At 42.1% G+C, this 23,092-nt stretch overlaps 1 protein-coding gene across 5 annotated transcripts in view; it reads right to left on the bottom strand.

The window, feature by feature from the left end:
• Positions 1 to 23,092, bottom strand: part of RBMS1 (RNA binding motif single stranded interacting protein 1) — a 457,592-nt gene that overhangs the window by 138,768 nt on the left and 295,732 nt on the right. For all 5 annotated transcript variants that reach the window (XM_033944639.1, XM_033944640.1, XM_033944641.1 and 2 more), the window contains exon 3: positions 739 to 797. In XM_033944639.1, coding sequence (XP_033800530.1) covers positions 739 to 797 — 59 coding nt within the window. The remainder of the gene's footprint in view (positions 1 to 738; positions 798 to 23,092) is intronic.

Here is a 23,092-nt window from a genome sequence, read left to right as displayed (position 1 = left end):
GAATATGCATGAAAGACATTTGCATATAATGGAGGCAGTGTATGCAAATCAACTTTATGCAAATTCAACATGGATATCCTGAAAACCTGACTGGCAAGGGGGGACTCCAGGATCGAGTTGAGAAACCCTGGTCTAGACGGTCCAGTTACATCATTTTTCAAAAGAAGCAAGGAGACAGAAGGAGAAGGCTTTAGAAAGAGTATGATTAAAGGTATACCCCCCCAAAAGAGATATGCCAACCAGTGGCATAGTGAGGGTGAGAGGCGCCGGGGCAGTGGTGACCCTCCCCTACCCGTTTCTCCATCCCCATCCACTCTTTCCCTGCACCCTCCAGCCACGCATGCCCCTTGCACCTCTTTAATGTTCCCGGCGCGAGCAGCAATCTCAAACTGATGTTCATGCCAGCGTCGGCTCTTCCTCTGACATCACTTCCTAGGCACGGATCCAGGAAGTGACATCAGAGGAAGAGCTGACGCTGGCATGAGCAGCAGGTTGGGGTTGCTGCTCGCACCGCAAACATTATTGAAGTATGAGGGAAGGGGCACACGCAGGGAAGGTACGGGGGCAGAGGATGGGTGTCAGCACCCCCACCAAGACTGCGGTGAACCACCCTCTCGCCCCCTTCCCCTTACTATGCTACTGATGCCAACCAAGGCAAGTCTATCTCTGTGAAAATCCACATGAGTAAAGAGCTGATCAACTATCACTATAGCTCAACCAAAGACCAGAAACACATACCTTTGCATTTGTTTGTCGTTTTATCCAAAATAGCTTTAGTAGACACAATTTTGCCATATCTAAAAAAACACACACAAAAAAAGCAAAACATTAACATTGTGATAACGTGTTTCAAAACGAGCACAAGAAGGATACATTAATTCACAAACAAATCTGATATATGCAGTTTTGTATAATAATTGAATGATACCAGGCAGAATTTTTTTTTTTTTTTTTTTTAAATAAAGGCGCCATTATAAATCAGAAAACGGGTAGAAATAATTTGCTGCTCATTAGAACAGCCTTTTCATCCTCTTGAACATCGGTTTGGAAACATTGAATCAATCTGAACTCTAAGGGGTGTTTTACTAAGCTGGGATAAGTGCTAGCATGTGCTTACTGCAGCTTAAAATGGCTTACAGCGAGATACAATCAGCATAGAGTAAATTCCAAATTTGCATGTGCTACCCACCAGCTAAAAGCTATTTTAAATTTTTGTGGGGAGAGGATATTTCTGCACTAATCGCATTTGCATTACCACACACACACATACACAATTGCACACACACACAAACACACACACATTTGCACACACACACACACAATTTGCACACCACACACACACAATTTGCACACAACACACACACACAATTGCACACACACACAAACACACACACAATTTGCACACCACACACACACACAATTGCACACACACACACACACATTTGCACCCCACACACATACACAATTGCACACACACACACATTTGCATTACCACACACTAATTGGTTAGTGCAGAGCTATTCAATTCCAGTCCTTGAGGTCCACAGTCAGGCCAGGTTTTCTGTATATCCACAATGCATATGCATAAGACAAATTTGCAAAGATATCCTGAAAACCTGGCCTGCTTGTGCATCTCATGAATTGGAGCTGAGTAGCCCTGCCTTATTGCTTACAAAACAGGTGTCCCACACTTCTTTTTAATAGTTGCATGCTAACGGCAATATTAGCACATGACCATTAATAGAAAAATAAGAAATGGTCCATTTTCTGGGTGCGATAAAAATGGCCTTAACATGTGGAAAAAGCCCATATAAAGGTGCACTAAGGCCACTTAGTATAAGGACCCCTGAATCTTCTATAATATAACAAAAAAGCCTTTTGGTTCGAGGTGGTTTACAGGAAAAATGGCTGAGGAGAATCAGCGAGCTACAGCAATGGAGAGAGGACTGAAAATTGTGTAGATTGCATAGAGGGAGGTTAAGCAGGGTTATATAAGGAGGGAGATAAATAAGTAGGAATGTTCATAGTCTATAGTATCTTGCCCCTTCTTTTACTAAGGTGCGCTAACCGATTAGCGCATACTAATCGAATTAGCCCACACTAAACGCTAACGCGTCCATAGACTAACATGCACATGTTAGCGTTTGGCAAACGCTAAATCGATTAGCACACCTTAGTAAAAGAAAGGCCTTAATCTCCATAGCTACTTTGCTATTTTCTTTGGAAGTGGTGGGGATCGGACCATCGCGCAACTCACACACTGTCACCCCTGCCCCACGTGCTTTGCTACTGCCAAAGAGGTGAGATGGTGGTCTAGGAGTAATTTTTCACCTCTCCATTTTGCGCCCTTTGGGGAAAATTCGAAAACCAGCACTTAAATTTAGGCGCCTAAGTTAATTAAAGAAAGCAGTTAGAAAAAACGGTGAGGCTGAAACGCCTACTGGTGCCTAAATAAAAGGCACTGGAATCGCACCTATGTAGGCGTTTTAGGCTGCTAAATGCCAAAGTAGGCATGGCCAATGCTGAAAGTGGTGTTAGCACCTAAGTGGTGAAAGCACCTAAGTAAGAGCGATTCACGCAAAGATAGGTGCCGGAAATGTAGGCCCAGAAAACGCTGGCCTACATTTCTGGCATCTACTTTTTCCGTAGGTGCGAATCTGAAACCGGCGCCAATGTGTGATTGACACGTGACTGGCAGCTGCTTTTAAGGTGGCCATCGATATTGGCGCCGGTTACAGAATCCAGGCGTTTGCAGCTGCACCACTCGCACCACCTTTGATATGGTCCTGGGTGGGGGACATTCTTGTGAAATCTTCCGTAGCCCACACACACAAGTGTTTCTTTATTACTCTAAATGAAACCTTTCATCCTATACATCAGATAAAGTAAAAGGGTGTTTCTGGCTGCAGGTGACTCACAATAAGCCTCTATACCTTCCAGCCCTATCCTGAATGGTTTTCCAGTTATATGCCTTATTGTATTTTGATGTAACCTGGACACACCAGTTCATCCAGATTGTGCTCAGCTGAAAAGAAAAATAAACAGTACGTTTGGCAAAAATAAATTCAAATTGCAGTTTCATCCTGTGAACCCAACAGGTATGAGCAGTCTCCACCCGTCTTCCATTTGCATCAAACCAAGAATCTGCGGTTTTCTTTGGAAAATAAAGGCAACACTTTTTACCTAGTTTTGTACATTTATAACAGGACAGATTTCTAATAACTTTTGAGTCAATGTTCAGTCACCACAGTCGGTGTTCTTTTTGAACATCGGCTGCAGTGACTAAATAAAACACCGATATTCCATACCAGTGTTTGGGTTGCTGCTGGGGATGATCTGTGCAATGTAGTCTGTGCTGGAGCCATCATCCCCTCTAACTGTGCAAGTCCTCCTCCTACATGCTCGCCACTGGGGGTGCTATTTCAGCATCACATTCTCAATAGTGAGAGAAGGCAAGCTTTACAGGACTTTAGGGAAGCTGCCCTAGTAACTGAAAACATGATATTGAAGCGTCAACCTCCCACTGGCAGGACTGTGGCTCGAGGACTCTAGAACAGTGTTCTTCAACCTTTTTACACCTATGGACCGGCAGAAATAAAATAATTATTTTGTGGATCGGCGGTTGAAGAACACTGGGCTAAGTCGTGGGCAAGACCTCGCCCATCTCTAACCAATCTCCACCCCAGACCTCGCCCCCATAATAGTACTAATTGTAACACTATTTTTTCCATTCATTTTTCATAGATACATACAATATAATCTTATTAACAACACATAATGGTTAACCACAAAATTAAACTACACAAAGCACACTGACAGCAGATGTAAATTCTCAAAATTGACATAATTCAATCACTAAATTCAAAAATAAAATCATTCCCCCCTACCTTTGTTGCTCCCACCTGGCCATTTTATGCCGCCCTGGTGTTATCTTCAGGCCAGCTCCCCCTTCCTCACTGATGCAGTACACAAAGCTGCAGGCAGCGGCTCCTTGTGCGTCCTGCACCTCATCTGAAAGCCAGTACAGGCACAGGATGCATGTAGGAGCCGCATTACGTAAAATTTGATCTATTTCTAAATTTCTATGTTCCAAATCACTTAATATCCTTATTCACTCTTTGGTGATTTCCAAAATCGACTATTGCAATTCTCTCTTCAAAGGAATTGCGTTAAACGAAATAAAACGCCTTCAAATCATTCAAAATGCCTCAATTAAGCTTATAACCAAATCTAGAAAGTTTGACCATGTAACACCACTTCTTAAAAATGCACACTGGCTTCCAGTTATTCATAGAATTACATATAAGCTTTGTATAATGACCTTCAAAACCCTTTGTAATAAGACTCCTGCTTTCTTATTTAAATTATTAATTCCATATTCCTCAAATAGAGTTCTGAGATCTAATGAACAAAACCTATTGACTATTCCTTCGTTGAAAGTTATTAATACAAGACGGCAATTTATTTTTTCGGTTACTGCACCACAGACTTGGAATGCCCTTCCAATATTTTTAAGGGAAGAACAGGAATTTGGAAAATTTAAAAGTAATTTAAAAACATTTCTTTTCAAGGATGCCTTTGAAAACTAATTTTAATATCCGATAACCCTATTAAATTTTATCTTATTATATTTTGTTATTTTGCTAACCTTCTATATTTTTCCCTTAATGTTTTCTCTTTACTTTATAGATTTGTATTTCATTCTTCCTTACCTAATGTTATGAGTATGTTAAAATTGATTGTAATTCTGTATTGTTGTTTTTTTTTTTTTAAGTATTCTTATTTATTGTATTGTCACCCAAATGTAATTTTAAACTGTACATCGCTTAGAAGTATGATTAAGCGATTAATCAAAAAAATTATTAAACTTGAAACTTGACTTGTGAACTGAGTCAGTGAGGAAGAGGAAGCTGGCTCGAAGATAACGCCACATCGATTGCACCGTGGATTGGTGGTTGAAGAACACTGTTTTGGGCCTGATGCACGTGCCAGCCCTGTGGACCAGCAGGAAATTTCTGTGGACCGGCCCCAGTCCATGGACCGATGGTTGAAGAACACTACTCTAGAACACCTTAGAGGGCACTTTGGCTTGAATTTTCTGGATGGCGCTATTAAACTAGCTACCTGGTTAGCTAGCCAGACAATGTTAGGATAGCAATCTTGTGATCAAACTTTATCTGAAGTTACATAGTAACATAGTAGATGACGGCAGATAAAGAACCGAATGGTCCATCCAGTCTGCCCAACCTGATTCAATTTCAATTTTTTAATTTTTTCTTCTTAGCTATTTCTGGGCAAGAATGCAAAACTCTACCCAGTACTGTGCTTGGGTTCCAACTGCCGAAATCTCCTTCAAAACCTACCCCAGCCCATCTACACCCTCCCAGCCCATCCTCCCCCAAACGGCCATATACAGACCGTGCAAGTCTGCCCAGTACTGGCCTTAGTTCAAAATGTAATATTATTTTCTGATTCTAGATCCTCTGTATTCATTCCACGCTTCTTTGAACTCAGTCACCGTTTTCCTCTCCACCACCTCTTTTGGGAGTGCATTCCAGGCATCCACCACCCTCTCTGTAAAGTAGAATTTCCTAACATTGCTCTTGAATCTACCACCCCTCAACCTCAAATTATGTTCTCTGGTTTTACCATTTTCCTTTCTCTGGAAAAGATTTTGTTCTACGTTAATACCCTTCAAGTATTTGAACGTCTGAATCATATCTCCCCTGTCCTTTCCTTTCCTTCCAGTCTCTCCTTATACGTCTTCTGGCACAAGCCTCCTATCAATTTCGTTGCCCTCCTCTGGACCACTTCAAGTCTTCTTACGTCCTTCACCAGATACGATCTCCAAAACTGAACAAAAATACTCCAAGTGGGGCCTCATCAATGACCTGTACAGGGGCATCAACACTTTCTTCCTTCTACTGGCTACATCTCTCTTTATACAGCCCAGCATCCTTCTGGCAGCAGCCACTGCCTTGTCACACTGTTTTTTTGCCTTTAGATCTTTGGACACTATCACCCCAAGGTCCCTCTACTCGTCCATGAACATCAGCTTCTCACCTCCCAGCATATACGGTTCCTTCTGATTATTAATCCCCAAATGCATTACTCTGCATTTCTTTGCATTGAATTTTATTTGCCAGGCATTAGACCATTCCTCTAACTTTTGCAGATCCTTTTTCATATTTTCCACTCCCTCTTCGGTGTCTACTCTGTTACAAATTTTGGTATCATCCGCAAAAAGGCAAATTTTTCCTTCTAACCCTTCAGCAATGTCACTCACAAACATATTGAACAGGATCGGCCCCAGCACCGAACCCTGAGGGACTCCACTACTCACCTTTCCTTCCTTCGAGCGACTTCCATTAACCACCACCCTCTGGCATCTGTCCGACAGTCAGTTTCTGACCCAGATCACCACTTTGGGTCCTATCTTTAGCCCTTCAAGTTTGTTCAACAGCCTCCTATGAGGAACTGTATCAAAGGCTTTGCTGAAATCTAAGTAAATTACATCTAGCATATGTCCTCGATCCAGCTCTCCGGTCACCCAATCAAAAAATTCAATCAGGTTCGTTTTGCACCATTTACCTTTTGTAAAGCCATGTTGCCTCGGATCCTGTAACCCATTTGATTCAAGGAAGTACACTATCCTTTCTTTCAGCAACACTTCTATTATTTTTCCAACAACCGAAGTGAGGCTCACCAGCCTGTAGTTTTCCGCTTCATCCCTGTGACCACTTTTGTGAATAGGGACCACATCCGCTCTCCTCCAATCCCAGGGAACCACTCCTATCTCCAGAGATTTGTTGAACAAGTCTTTATCTCTAGCTGACCTAATTTACCTTGCTGGCTGCCTCATTAGGAGCTGCTGCCAAATGTTTCTTTTCTTTGACCATCAACATGCACCTCTCGGTGGATTTGAGCTGCACAATGCTTGATCTTGCACCTGTCTTGCTCTGAAATTTCTTGACATTATCAGACCATTTCACAAGTTCAAGCACCTCATGACTCGCAATCACTAAGAACTCAAAGTGTCAGCAGTAGAAAACAGCTGCTCGGCATAGAGAAGGAAAAGCCATTCAGGGCAGGAAAATCACAAGGGCCAGGATGAAATTTCAAGAAATTATGACAACCTGGCACCCACAATTTGTTGAGGCCTGCCAATATTTTTAGAATTCTTGAAGTCTTTAGAAGAACTAGAGGTGCCTCAAGCTCCAGTCATTAATGAGCAAATCTTTTTGGGACAAATGTCAAGGCTTTGATGCAAAACCTTAATAGGTGTTCTGGTCCAGCCCAGTTGGATACATCTATCTGGTGAGGAGTGATTCATGTAAAAGTGCATTTTCTTTGGTATTATAATACATTTATCCAGGCCTTGACAAACTGTATTGAAAGCTAGAAGCTAGCTGCTCTAGTCTCTCTTACTATCCCCTCTCCCTAAAAGACCGGTATCTCCACTGAAATTCGAAAAATGGCTGAGCTTCTTCTGCTGCAGCTGCTTATGGCCTACCTTACTCTAAGGCTGTTATCTGATTCTGTATCCATAGGAAAAGAAAGCTCAGTACACCAAGCCTTAAAATACAATGGTACAGTATGGATATGCTTTTGTAAGCATACATTTGACTCATTTGGACATCTTAAAAAAAGCATGCAAAACTGATTTAAATACATATTAGCCTATGAATTAACATATGCATAGCCAATTTCCACATACTAAAAATTTCAAATGCAAGCTAGAACTTTTTTGTTGCTGTTGTTTTTACATAAAATGTGTGAAATGGATAAACTAAAAAAGGTCTAAAAACAAATCACATTTGAAATGAAAAATGTTTCCATGCTACTAGAAGCCAGGAGTACTCCTCTTTCCTCTACAGCCACCAAGCATGCTGTCAGCAGCATGCCAAAGACCCCCAATAGACCTTTGAGGAAATCTATTTCCCCAGTTTCCCCCCAGTCACTCTCACTCATAGTCTTCCTCCATTTAGCCTCTCTCTCCCCCTTCACCGTACCTTTACAGACCTGCTAAGTCTCCTGAGTGAGGATCTGCTAAACGAGAAGAAAAGCTCCATTGAAATATCTTGCCTGCTGGCATTCAGACTTGCGAAAAGATAAACTTTGGCTTCAGTGGGTATCATTGTCTCTCTTTTTAACTTTTTTAGTTCTGCTTTTTCAGTAAAGTTAGTTTAGACCAGTGTTCTTCAACCTTTTGACACCTATGGACAGGTGGAAATAAAATAATTATTTTGTGGACCGGCACCGGTCCGCAAACAGGCAGTTGAAGAACACTGGGCTAAGTCGTGCCCATCTCGACTCAATCTCCGCTCCAGACCCCGCCCCCATAATAGTACTAATTGTAACACCATATTTTCCATTCATTTTTCATATATATATACACACACACACACACAATATAATCGTATTAAACTAAAGTAAACTAAACCTCAAGTTTGTATACCGCATCATCTCCATAAAGATAGAGCTCGACACGGTTTACAGGTAATTCAATAAATGAGGGAAGGACATAATAAGAAATTAGAGGTTATGAAGAGGATAGCCGGCTCCATGAGTGCTGCATTGCACAAAGTTGTGGGCAGCGGCTCCTTGCGCACGTCCCATGCCTCATCTGGAAACCTTCTCTTTGACGTTGCGACATCAGAGAGAAGGCTTCTGGTTCAGGTGCATGAAACGCATAGGAGCCTTTTTCCAAGGCTTTGTGCACTGCAGCACTCCGGGAGCCGGCTCGAAGATGCCGCGTTGATCGCACCATGGACCAGCGGCTGAAGAACATTGTCTTGGGCCCGATGGACGTGCCGGCCCTGTGGACTGGCAGAAAATTTCTACGGACCGGCACCGGTCCACGGACTAGCAGTTGAAGAATGCTGGTTTAGACAATAGTGTAGCCTTTAGAGGCCCTGTTAGGGTTTTATATAAAAAGTGTTTTAGTCTAGGTTAGTATTTTAGGTTGAAGTTGAGGAAAGTCTCTGTTTAGTGTTTAAAATTAGTTTAAAGTACAGCTACAAAAAGTAGCCCTACAGAGTACATTTTTTTTTTTTGCAAAGGTCTTTCAGTTAGGACAGGGGTTTCAAACTCAATCACATTAAGGGGCCAAAATCCAAAACACAGGCTAAGTCTCGGGCTAGACCCTGCCCAATCTCCACCCCCAGACCCCACCCACATAATAATACTAATTATAACATCATTTTTTCCATTCATTTTTCATATATAAACACACAATAAAATCTTATTAACACATAATGGTAATGGTTAACCACAAAATTAAACTACACAAAACACACTGTATGCTTCTCAACATTCATTCCTACCAGAACATATATAACCCCTATGCAAATACGGGACCAAAAACTAAAAGTACTAATATATTTTTTAAAAAACACTCTAAGCTTCAAGATTATGCATGCTGTACAACCCGCAGAGAAAAAGAAACAAATGTATTTCTTCCTGAGCAGTGCAAAAGATAGACAGCAGATAAAAATACTCAAAATTGACACAATTCAAACAGTAACTTGAAAATAAAACCATTCCCCCCTACCTTTGTTGTCTCCCTCCCTCCATGCTGTGCCTCTCTCCGGCAGGTGTCGAACCTTCTGACCGCCTTCAACCTGGCACTTTTATGTGCCCACAGTCCGATGCCCCCTGGTGTCATCTTGTGGCCGGCTCTCTCCTCCTCACCGTCATAGTGTACATGGAGCCGCGTGCAGCGGCAACTCGTGCGTCCTGCATCTGAACCGGAAGTCTTTACTCTGACGTCGCAACATCAGAAGGAATGCTTCTGGATGAGGTGTGGAACGTGCGAGGAGCCGCTGCACATGGTTCTGTGCACATTACAGCTGTGAGGAGGAGGGAGCCGGCCACAAGATAAAACTGGGGGAATCAGACCGCGGGCCACATAAAATGACCAGGCAGGCCGGATTTGGCCCGCGGGCCTTGAGTTTGACACCTGTGACCTAGGAAGTTAAACTGATCTATTGTTCAGTTGTCTTTCAGTTAAACAATAGTGCCTGATTAAAGGGAAAAGCTAAAAGGGCAGGATAAATTGCAGGGTGACTCATTCAGGAAGTGTAGCTGACATCAATTTCACTTCTACAAAAAGGTAATCTGGAACTCAGTTGCTCCTTGTCTTGAAGAGGTGCTGAGTGAGGATCTGCTAAGGGGAAGAAAAGCTACATTGGAGTATCCTACCTGCTGGAATTCAGACTTGGGAAAAGGTAAACTTGGGCTTCAGTAGGTCATATATCATTGTTTCTCTTTATAACTTTTTTAGTTCAGTACTCTGCTTTTTCAGCAGTCAGTTTAGACAATTGTGTAGTCTTTAGAGACCCAGTTAGGGTTTTATGTAAAAAGTGTTTTAGTCTAGGTTAGTATTTTAGGTTTCAGCTAAGGAAAGTTTCATCAGGTGCGAGCATTTCTGCAGTCACAGTATGGCTTAGAAACATCATGTTGCCAAACCTGTTGCCCATGTTATAACTTCTGTCTCTGTGCAGACAGAAAATGTTACTCAAGCAGAGGGGTTGGTTCCATGTGCAAGCTGCCTTCAGCTTGAATTCCTCATGAAGAAATTTAAGGAGCTGAGAAAAGAGGTGGCAAAGCTGAGAAGCATCCACAAGAATAAGATATATATTGTTGATCGGGAGGGGGCTGTTGGACCTGCAATAGGGAGGATATGTGAGGGGGCTGCTGCTGCACACGTGAAGGAGGGAGGGGGGTTGCTTGGACTTTTGGACCGGCTAGAGCTGAAGGGAAGGGAGACAGTTGCTGGATCTGGTCTAGGGATTAGGAGAAAGGGAAAAGTGCAGGGCCCATGTGGTAGGTGGAGTGGAGCTGGAGGGAAGGGATGGAAGAAGAGAGAGAAGGGAAGGGAAAGAGGCAAGCTGAACCAAGGGGATGAAGGAAGAGTGAAATATTGAACATAGCAGAGGAAAGGAGACACATTGGTATAAGAGTAAGTGATGGGAGAAGCTGGACACTGGGAGATATATAAAAAGAGGGGAGATGGTGGGCATGGATGGGAGCATAGGAACAAGGACAAAATTGGGACAGCTGCATGGGGTGGTATATGGACACAGAGGGGTAATGCTAAACATGGGAGGGCATATGGACACAGAGAGAATATGGTTAGACATGGGGGAGAATATGAATGCAGAAGGGAGATGCTGAACAGGGGGGCATAGGGATATAGAGGAATAATACTGTACACAGGGAGAGGGGATCATAGAATGGTGAAATGATGAAGGCAAGAAGATAGGCACAGGGGACATACTAGAAAGGGATGTAAAGGAGACATAGAGAAGGGAGGTGCTGAATTTGGGAACAATATATACATAGAGATGGAAGATGGATGGTGAGCATGGAGAAAGAAGAAATGACAAATGGTCAGGAGACCCAGACAAGTGAGTCAAGAGAAGACAAAAGAAAACAGAGACCAGCAGCTGAGACCAACATGATTTGAAAAATATAATGACGAGAAAACAAAAGGTAGAAAAAAAATAATTTTATTTTCTATTTTGTGATTAGAATTTATCAGATTTGAAATATGCATCCTGCTAGAGCTAGTGTTAGACATAACTAGGGACCGCAAAGCCCAAGCCATGCTTCTTTAGCTTCCAGCTAACTTATGGCTCTTTAGGACCAGGAGGCAATTGTCCTAGTTGCACTCTTCCAACACTATTCCTGTCATGTGTGACTGTGGTAAGAAGGGTTAGAGATTATAAGATCAGTTTAGAATCTGATGAGTGCTTAGGGCTGTTTTTAGAATGTCGTCGATAGGTTTGCAAGTATTGATTTAGAGTTTATATTTTGTAGGGTGGACCCAACATGTTTCGAGTCCTGCTTTTTCAAGGGTCCACCCCTCCCACATTGCGCTTAAAAATAAGCTGGAGTAATACTGAAAGAAGAACTTCTTTAAGAAAAGTCCATGGTTTAAATGAAATTGGACATACATTTTTCAAAATGTATTTATTTATTTATTATGAAAAGATAAATTATTAAGCACTGAGCAGTTTAAGGTAAATAGAACACTTTAAAGTGAACTTAAGGTGAATGGAATAATGACAATAGCTTAGTATATGAAATAGTAAGAAGAATATAAAATTTATACTGAGCCAGTGACAATTTTACCATGTAAAGCTCACCGCTATGAAAGTTTATTGATGCGGCAGAGTGGTGGGGCTGAGGCTCAGATAATGATATAAAGATAAAAGGCTAGCTATTTTAGTTAGCTGTATAATGGGAGATTTCTAGAGGTGCTTTTGAGAAGATTGTGAAGTTATTGCCTCTAAGAAAAAGAAATATCTAAATTACATCTTTAGGGAAGTGGAACTGTGGTATTCTGTTAGCATAGTTTTTCTGTGTAGCATTCTGTAGTAATTTGGCTTATTCAGTTTTCTCAATAGTGGAGGAGATATTTGTGAAGGGGAGTGGAGGGGAGACGGGGTTTTTGTTGATCCCTGCTCTGTATTATTTGTGTTTATAAAATGACAATTATACAGAATATTGTTTCTTTTTATATTTTAATAAAATAAGTTCAATATAAAATCATAACTTCTGTGGATGGGATCAGATAGCTTCTGTGGATGGGATCAGATGGTTGCATGAACAGGAAGGGGCCAAACTCGCAGGGACAGGGCGGAAATGTGGGCAAAATTTTCCCCGTGTCATTCTCTATATGGATTCACTAGAGCAGTGTTTTTCAACCGCTGTTCCGCGGCACACTAGTGTGCCGCGAGATGTTGCCTGGTGTGCAGCAGGGCCGCCATCAGGGCAGTACTACCAGTCCTGCATTCAGGGGCCCGGAGCTGACAGGGGGCCCGAGGCAGGGGCGCCAGTAGCTCGCCAAGGCAAAGTGAGTCGATCACCCAGGACTCACTTTGTCTTGGCGATCTAATCTATCGAGCCGATAAGTCTTCTTCTCCCCGACGTCAATTCTGCAGTCGGAGAGGAAGTTCGGGCCAGCCAATCGCTGCCTGGCTGGGCGGAACTTCCTCTCCGATTGGAGAATTGACGTCAGGGAGAGCATGCGTCGGCGTCGGCTTTGGGGCCTGTTATCCACTGGAGGGTCCTGTTCCCCGATGGCAGCGGCAGTGGCAGTGGCTTGGGGAACGGCAGGGAGAAAGAAAGAAAGGGGGCAGGCAGGGAAACAGAAGGAAAGAAGAGAAATAGAAAAAAAGAAAGAAAGGTCAGGGAGAGAGGAAGAAAAAGTTGGGGGAGGGAATGAGGTGTGGAGGAGAGAAAGCATACAGGCTGATAGAAGGGAAGAAAGATTGGATGCACAGTCAGAAGAAGAAAGTGCAACCAGAAATCACCAGACAAGGTAGGAAAAATGATTTTATTTTAAATTTAGCAAAGTGGAGGCAGTATTACCACAGTTTTCAAAGGAATTTGCCCAAATAACTTAATAGTTAACTGGGTAAATTCCCAGAGATGAAAACTTCTCTTCACTTACTATGCAAAGTTCTGAATTTATATCTGCTGTCTATATTTTACAATATGGTCACCTTTTACTAAACCGCAATAGTGGTTTTTAGCGCAGGGAGCCTATGAGCGTCAAGAGCAGCGCTGGGCATTCAGCGCAGCTCCCTGCGCTAAAAACTGCTATTGTGGTTTAATAAAAAGGATGGAGGGTATATTTGTCTATTTTTGTATGCTATAAAAACCAAATACAGAGAGAGACTGAGAGCTGTTGACGAAGAGCTACGTGTGTGTCTTTCTTCGATTCCAGCCAGAATATCAGCTTTGTGTTCAGCCAAACAGGCCCAGGTTTCGCACTGAATAAAGTATTTTATAATTTTTCACTATTCTGTTTACTTAATATTTCATAATAAAGTAATTATAAAATACTTTCTTTGTGTTTATTTGATTCCTATTCAAGAGAATTACTTTATATATAGTCAATATAGGCACAGAGTTAAATTTTTTAACATTTTCTAATGGTGGTGTGCCTCGTGATTTTTTTCATGAAACAAGTGTGCCTTTGCCCAAAAAAGGTTGAAAAACACTGCACTAGAGATAGATCTTGTCAGACAAATCCGATCAATTTCTTTGACTGGGTGACCAGAAAATTGGATAGAGGGAGTGCATATGTGGTGTATTGAAAAATTATGTCCTTACCTGATAATTTTCTTTCCCTTAGACGCAGCAAATGAATCCAGAAACTGGTGGAATAGCACACATCTACCAGGAGGTGGAGATAGAGAACTGACTTGCAGGTGTATATCTTGGATGGAACCTCTCCTGGCCAGTTAGTATCACTCTTTACCCAAGCATCAGGAACAATGCAGTATCATACAAAAAAACTTCTTTCCCATAAGCAAAAAGAATACCCAAAACGGAGTCTGCCCGTGAGCAAAGCCACAACCGAAATCCAGACTGAGTGGGGCTTTGGATTCATCTGCTGCGTCTAAAGGAAAGAAAATTATCAGATAAGGACATAATTTTTTCTTCCTTAGCGCCAGCAGCGGATGAATCCAGAGACTGGTGGGATGTAGCAAAGCAAACTTCAAAACGGTTGGGACGAACATGCCGCCTCTGCTATCGTGCAATAGCCTCCCAGACCCAATGAGCCACTGAGGCCTTGGAAGCCGCCAGACCCTTCCTATGTCCCGAAAAAAGCACGAAAGGTGATCTGAACGTCGAAAACCATTAGTAACCTGAAAATGGTGCAAAAGCACCTTGCACACATCCAGAAGAGGACCTCAGAACCAAACTCCTCTTTCTCTACAGGTGGGATGGGTGAGGAAGGGACCTGGGGGAGGTGGCCCAGGTGTTGCCCCCAAAGTTGGCTCTGTCTGGTCAACACCCCATAGCTCTGCTGAGGCCGCAGTAACAGGAGAAAATAGCCTTCCACTTCTAGGAGCTGAAGCCAGGAACTAGTGAGATAGCAGCCATCCAACCTGCCGGAGATAGAGCATACTAACTGGCAAGTCAGTTCTCTATCTCCACCTTCTGGTAGATGTATGCTATCCCACCAGTCTCTGGATTCATCTGCGTCCGGCGCTAAGGAATTAGATTTTAGCAAAGCCTTTGACAGTATTCCAAACACACTCTAATAAATAAACTGAGTGCTCTTGGGATGGGAATCAAAGTGAAGGGCTGGGTCAGGAACTGGTTGAGTGGAAGGTGACAGTGGGTAGTGACCAATGTAGATCGCTCTGAGGAAAGGGATGTTACCAGTGGCGTGCCTCAAGGTTATGTTCTCGGGCCTGTTCTTTTTAACATTTTTATAAGCGATATTGCTGCAGGACTGTCAGGTAAGATTTGCCTCTTTGCAGATTATACCAAAATCTGCAATAAAGTAGAAACCCCAGATGGTGTGAATAACATGAAGAAAGACCTAACGAAGCTTGAAGAATGGTCTGAAATTTGGCAGCTTAAATTTAATGCTAACCTGAAGGAACAGTAGAGTTTAGGGGGTGAAGAACTTATGTGCATGACAGAAGAGCGGGACTTGGGTGTGATTGTATGTGATGATCTTTTTTTTTTTTTTTTTTTTATTTATAGTTTTACAAATTGTTAAACAACAATGTGATAGAAATAAACATTTAAGAAGAAACATAACATAAATTATAAGTCAAAAATTCCACAGATTTAACTAAGTTCATAGTCCACAAATTAGGGAGAGAGAATCCTACATCTCCAAGGGAAGTTGGTTTTTCAAGAAATATTCATTCAAATTAAATTAGGAGATCAAACAGTTGGATTAAATTAAATTAACATCCTGGTTAATAGAAAAGGCATGGAGGGAATTGGAGGTTAACCAGCTGCCTTACCCTCAAGAAAAAATTTCAACTGATCAGGTTCATAAAATATATATCTATTATTTTGGTAGGTAATACAGCATTTACAGGGAAAACGTAACTGAAAAGTTGCTCCTATACTCAAAATTGACTGGCGATAAGTTAAAAATTTATTTCGTCTATCTTGAGTCCATTTTGATACATCAGGAAAGATTGAGACTTTTGAACCATGAAATTCTGAATTGTCAGTCTTGTAGAATAGACGAAGAACTGCTTCCTTATCTTGTTGAAAAACAAAGTTTACCAATAAAGTTGCTCTTCCCTTAATTTCTTCTTGTTGAGATGTTTCCAGGATAGCTGTGAGGTCTAAATCTCCTGCTACAGTTCCTTTTCCATTATCCTCTTTAGGAATATTTAAATAATATGATTTATGTAACGGTGGTAAATTGTTTTCAGGAAATTTAAGTACTAATCTCAAGAAAGAATGACACAGTTCTCTTGCCGATTGGAATTTGGAAATAGGAAAATTTAAAAGTCTAAGGTTCAGACTCCTGTTAGCATTTTCCAAATTTTCCAATTTTCTAACAAGTAAATTTTTATCCTTCAGTTGTAAATTAATTGAAGCTTTCGCTTCAGTCACAGATTTTTCCAATTTGTCTATTCTATCGGATTGTTTTAGAAGCTTCTCATCAAAAGTCTTAAACTGTATGTTGGTACTCTGGGCTGAAGTGATGAATTGAGAACATACCTTATACAGTAATTCCAAGCCACTCCAAATAGCCTCCATGTCTATAACATCAGGTCTTATCAAAGGAGGAAGCAAAGTTGTACCTGGAATCACTCCACTGGATTCCACTTTCTCCTTCTCTGTAGCATTACAGGATACTGTTCCTCCATCTTCCACTGTCGGCTGCAGACGAGCCGACAAGCTGTGCATCTCATCCGGGGTCAGAGGGGAAATCGGCAGCACCTCCGGAGGAAACAACTCCGGGGCTTCCTGTGCTGCCAACAACGTTCCCAACACCGTCCCGGGGCGAGGAGGAACTCCAGGTCCCATCGGGCTGAGCGAAGTCTCGCCCTCCAAGATCGAGGTCTGCCCCCCTCGGTCAGCGGACACGCCCGCTCCAACTGGGACGGCAAAGCTGGTAATCGCCGTCTGCATCGACGGTGAAGAGGCAGAGAAAGCCGGAAGAACGCCCCTCTGTCTTCCCCTGCGCTTTGGCATTGTTGGAACAGGAAAAAGACAAGTAATAGATAATTTGCCAATTGTGCAGGAGCCTCTCGCCGACGCGACTTACTCCGTCGCCATTTTGGATCTCTCATGTGATGATCTTAAAGTGGCCAATCAGTTTGAAAAGGTAAGGGTGAAAACTAGAAGGATGCTAGATTGCATAGGAAAAGGTATAGTTAGTAGGAAAAAGGAGGTATTGATACCCCTGTATAAGAGTCAGGTGAGACCTCATTTAAAATATTGTGTACAATTCTGGACGACAGAGTCGGTCCAGAGGAAGACTACAAAAATGGTATATGATCGTCATCATAAGGCGTATAGGGAAAGACTTAAAGATCTCAATATGTATACTTTGGAAGAAAGGCAGGAGAGGGGAGATATGATAGAGCTGTTTAAATACCTATAGATGTGGCATTAATACACAAGAGTCAAGTCTCTTTCATTTGAAAGGAAGCTCTGGAATGAGATGGCATAGGATGAAGTTAAGAGGTGAAAGGTTCAGGAGTAATCTAAGGAAATAATTTTTTTTTACAGAAAAGGTGGAACAGTCTCCAGAAAAGGTGGATGTGTGGAATAGTCTCCCAGAAGAGGTGGTGGAGACAGAGACTGTGTATGAATTCAAAAGAAGACATGGGATAGGCACGTGGGATCTCTTAGAGAGAGGAAGAGATAATAGTTACTGCGGATAGGCAGACTGGATCTGCCATCATGTTTTTATGTTTCTGTGGATTTATTTTATATGCAAATGCTATTTCCAAATGTTAAGAGGAGTGTGCAAAGCTAGGAGGGGCATTCTATACTCTAGCAAATAAATCCACTCCCACATATAAGGAAAATGCTATTCTCTCCATCACTCACTGCTATTCACCGGTCTATTTGATCATCTAATGTTTATGTTCAGGAGGTTCTATAGCAACAGCAAACAATTACAGAAGCCTGGGCAACCTTAATTAGTACTCTCTCAATGTTAATTCTCAGGCCTCACACCTTTGACGTGAGCATTTATTTATGTATTTGGATTTATTTACCAGCTTTTTGAAGAAATTCACCTTCCGTGGTGTACAGCAAGAACAAGTCAACCATAGGCAACAGACAATGGCAGCAATAAAACTATTCAAACATCAACATGATAATAGATAGCATAGGGTGTAAGCGGAGGAGGAACATATAGACAGCTAAGGCAGAAAACCTGGAGCTGCAAAATAAGAAGATTCATTTAAAGAAGGTTGCACTTATCCAGGTAGGAGGAGCTTCTACCTGGGTAAGCACTTCTAACCCGCTCTGTAGCCACATTGTCAGCAGCGGTGCCCAGGTAATGTTGAAGAAAATCTAGACAGATCACCCTGGTACTATCTGGCCTTTACGCAGAACAGGAAAAAAGGATGTCATCAGTTAACAAGCAAGTTATCTGGGTAATGGTGCTGAATATCCCTTAACGCAAGCTAAAGGTGGTGGCCATCTCTATATCTGGATTTTTTGCAACAATATCTGGAAGTCAACTGGTGCTGAAACTCAAGGTTTAGCTTTAAATGCTGCAGCTGGCATGCAAAGCAAACTCTGACTGCACAGTATGAATACTGACTGGATAACTGATATTCAACCAGGACGATCAGACAAAGCAGCTCATTTCTGGAGGCACGTTCACTAGGTAAACTCAATTTAACGTGTCAGATGCTTTTTCAGGCTTGAGAGACATTTACTAATTCAACTTCTCTTGGTCTTGTTTCAGCACAATATTATATATTAGGTGTGGTTAGCCCCAAAATTTTTATTTTGTTTTCCATGATCACTTGCAACATCATTTGTTTGATTTGGTTAATTTTCATTTTGGGGCAAAACTTTTAAGAGTGTCAATCTGTCTGCACGCTATCTGTAAAGCAGGCGCACTATTATCAGCAAACTGAAACCCCAAAATGTGGGGGTTTTCCCCAGCTCATTGCCATTTGTTAATGACATAGGAAAGGGGTGTCAAACTCAATCACATTAAGGGGTCGAAATCCAAAACACAAGCTAAGTCGCGGGCTAGACTCCGCCCAATCTCCGCCCCAGACCCCACCCCCATAATAATACTAATTATAACCCCATTTTTTCAATTCATTTTTCATATATACACATACAGCACATAATGGTTTCACATTTTCATATATACACATACAACACATAATGGTTAATCACATAATTAAACTACTCAAAACACACTGTATGCTTCTCAACATTCATTCCTACCAGAACATAGATAACCCCTATGTAAATACGGGACCAAAAACTCCTCACAGCCGTAGTATGCACAGAGCTGCGTGCTGCGGCTCCTCATGCATCCTGCACCTGAACTGGAAGCCTTCTCTCTGATGTCGCAACGTCAGAGGGAATGCTCCGTGCACATTACGGCTGTGAAGAGGAGAGAGCCAGCCACAAGGTAAAACTGGGGGCATCGGACCACATAAAATGACCAGGCAGGCCGGATTTGGCCCGCAGGCCTTGAGTTTGACACCTGTGACATAGGATATGACTGCAAGCTATCAGCCGCCATCACCCCTGATCTGAATCTAGTTTGGTCTATATGTATTAGATCTATCAGGAATAGCTCCTGCATTTTGGGCTTCTAGCTTAGTTGGAACCTGCATCCATTGGACTTGCAGCACTGTAAGTCAATTTGCCACCACTTGGGGGTCCTTCTCCCTCAGTGCTTACTAAACACAACCAAACAGCAACCATCCTTAGCAGGAGGGGGGGATGGGCAAACACCAGGGCTCACTCTGTAACCATGGAATTCTGGACCTTAGGTCTGGCTACTACCGGTTGGTATCACTGTTGCATAATGATTAAGACTCTCTCACAGGGACTGTGGCCCAGGAAATGGATCTATCTTGTGCATATTAACGCAGGTTCTCTGTATGGCAATGTTTGCCCTTCAGTCTCTCTGCTGGCCCATAACAGAACTATTTTTGCTATTATCCTGGGTTGGTAGAGTTGCTGTCTGGACGTTTATTTTATATATTTGCTTGTCCACCATTTGAACTAAAAGCTCATCAGGGCACTTTACAATGCAACACTTGATCCATGACTCCAAACAGGACATAGGGGAGGAATGGCCTAGTGGTTAGAGCCGCTGACTCAGCACCCTGAGGTTGCGAGTTCAATCCCAACCTGCTCCTTGTCACTCTCTGGGCAAGTCACTTAGCCCTCCATTGCCACAGATACCACAGTCAGATTGTGAGCCTGCTGGGACAGAGAGGGAAAATACTTTGGGTGAATCTCTTCATGAAACTCTTCATGAAAAAGGCAGTTAATAAGTCCCAATAAATGAATAAATATCAGACAGTGGACCAAACCATAACTAGGGTCACAAAAACTCAAGACAGCCAGAAATCCCGCAGCTCCTCACCTAAAACAGTGTTGTTTCTTAAGTTTAGATAGTGCAAAGAGAGGTAGATATGTTAGTGGAAAGAGAGGGAGCTCTGGAGCGACAGGACTACAAAGGCACTGGACGTTCTGCTCCTGGGATGCAAAGTGGTCAGATAAAACTATACCAGCATTGTATATAGGTCAGTGGTAGATCAGAGCAGAGAGGTTTGGGGGAGGCCAAATTACTTTTAAGTATAGAAACTAATACACTTGCCACAACAGAATAGTAGTGGACAAGATAAAGAACATTTTGCATGCAGGCAGGCAAATTTTTAAAGCTGAGAGAATTGAAATATATTCATAGCTACAGCAGCATTGACAGAAAGAACTATCCCCCTCTTTTACAAGAGGGGGGGTCTATGAGAATTCCATATTTATGTATTTTTCGTATCCGCCTTCCCAGATATGCTCAGGGTGGATTACAGTAGCAAATACAAAGACTGCAAATGAATAATATTCTGCCTTTGTTTTGTTGAGAGAACTGTCACGGAGGCTACCTTCCAATCATTTGCTAACTTTCCATGGTTATAATGTGGCTGAACACCTGCTAATATAGTCAGCAGTCTTGTCTGTTCAAAAGATCTTGAGCAAAGCCAGTGCAATGGTATTAGACGCCCCAGGCACTTCAGCGTCTGTTTGCCCCCACACAATTAACTTGCAAACTCTGAGGTTCCCTACTGAGATTCTGATAAAGCTAGCATCATCACCCTAACTGCACCCTTTACAACACATAATTGGGGATCATAATTTTTAATATTAAAGCTTGGTTTTCCAGATATACGAGGGTTCTTCAAAAAGTTTCCGATCTTTCATATTTTCACAGGAAGCAGTTGGGGCAGGAGAAGTGGCAAGAGGGCGTGTCATAGAATGTCATGGGACTAGTCAGTCGGGCAACAGGGTGATTATGCGGAAAAGTGATATAATTTACTTTTGAGATATTTAATAGTGTTTAAAAAAAATAAAAGTACAGAAACGTTTTGAAGATCCCTCATGTACAGTCAAAGCTTGGATAGGGAGTAACATGGCGTGTGAGTGTTTTGCAAGATGAGCAAAACCTTTTCTTATTTTTAACTCGATAAACGAGCGTTGTCTTGCAGTTCGAGCATGTATATGAATGTCACATCAACGTTGCATTGCATCCCTGATCGCGTCGCTGAATGCGGCTGAACGTAGTACAAGCACCCGCAGTTCAGGTGCGTACAACATACGCACATCTCATGCTGAGCGCGGGTGAACATAATAAAAGCATCACACTTAATTCACCCAATTCATATTTGTTTTACTGTATACTGTATATTTTTATTTTATACAGTACAGTATTTTGTATTAAAATTTTTGGGTTGTGGAACGAATCGTCTGAGTTTCCATTTTTTCCTATGGGGAAATTTGCTTTGATATACGAGGGTTTTGGATTACAAGCATGCTTCCGGAACGAATTATGCTCGCAAACCAAGGTTTTACTGCATGTGACACCCACCAGATAGGACTTAACAAGGATCTGGCTTTCATATCACATCACAAAACATAATATTATACTGCTTTATCTTCTCCTACATATTCATTGTGGAAATCCTGAAAAAAACAGGCTGTGTTGTGGACCTCGAGGACTAGATTTGCAGACCCTTGCTCTAAAAAAAAGTATGCACCTATTTTCCTTTATTTATAAATTATCCCCTAATGTACTACAGTTAAAGCCTCTGCGTGAACAATTGGAGGATTCCTGAAATTTCATTGTGTCTTTGCTACATCCACTGACTGCATTATACAATTAGCTGCCACCTCCCGAGTAGGGTTACTATCAATAATTGGAAGTAACAACCGAGTATTGACATTTATTGGCACCAATTAGGATTTTACACATGCATTTCGCTGCATGCTAGGCACCAATCCAAAAGTGGGAGTGGCCATGGGAGGGGCATGGCAGGTTAGGAGCATACCACAAAGTTGTGCACAGTGATATAGAATAATGAGTCTCTGCACCCACCTTGTGTACCAGGATTTATACCAGGTTTCAGAAGGTATAAGTCTGGCACCCAGTGTTGGGCGTGGAAACCAGTGTTATTTTCTAAAGGGCACACTTCACTCCCCCCCACCCAAAAAAATAAAAAAAAGATAAAAAATTGTTTTTCATGTGCACATAGGCCAGCAAAAATTAGACAAAACATTGGTTGTAGCCATAGGGGTAGTGATACAGTAATACTGTTATGCTCTCGTTATAGGATAAGCAATGTAATTATGACAAAATGGGCCAAAATACTTAAAGAACAAGCTAGCCCTTTATACATCATCAAGGCCTCTGAGGAGCATCACCATCTGTATCCTCATCAAAAGAAATTGAACAATGTGATACCCACCAGTGAGCCTTCTCAGGAGTAGCCCCCATGCTCTGGAATTTACTCCCAAAGGGGCTAAGTTAGGGTGACCAGGTTATCCATTCCAGAGGGGAGACTTTTTGGCCAGCCCTGGTTTTAAAACGACATCCCAAATCAGTGCAGAATTTGTAGTCCATTGAAATTAGTGCTGCAGGTCCCATAATGCACCAGGATGAGGTTGGCAGAAATTCAGGACTAGCTAAAAAGTCTCCCTGGCTACATCTAACTCTGGACTACCTCTACTTCAAGAAGCCTGATTCTTCACCCAAGCCTTTAATACATGTATTGCAAACGGTGTGCCTCTCGCAGCGAGAGGCACATTCTGTAGGCAA

The sequence above is a fragment of the Geotrypetes seraphini genome, chromosome 5 (genome assembly GCF_902459505.1).
Source record: "Geotrypetes seraphini chromosome 5, aGeoSer1.1, whole genome shotgun sequence".
Classification (NCBI taxonomy): Eukaryota; Metazoa; Chordata; class Amphibia; order Gymnophiona; family Dermophiidae; genus Geotrypetes; species Geotrypetes seraphini.
Note: the sequence above shows the minus strand (reverse complement) of the source record. Positions and strands in the feature narration are given on the sequence as shown.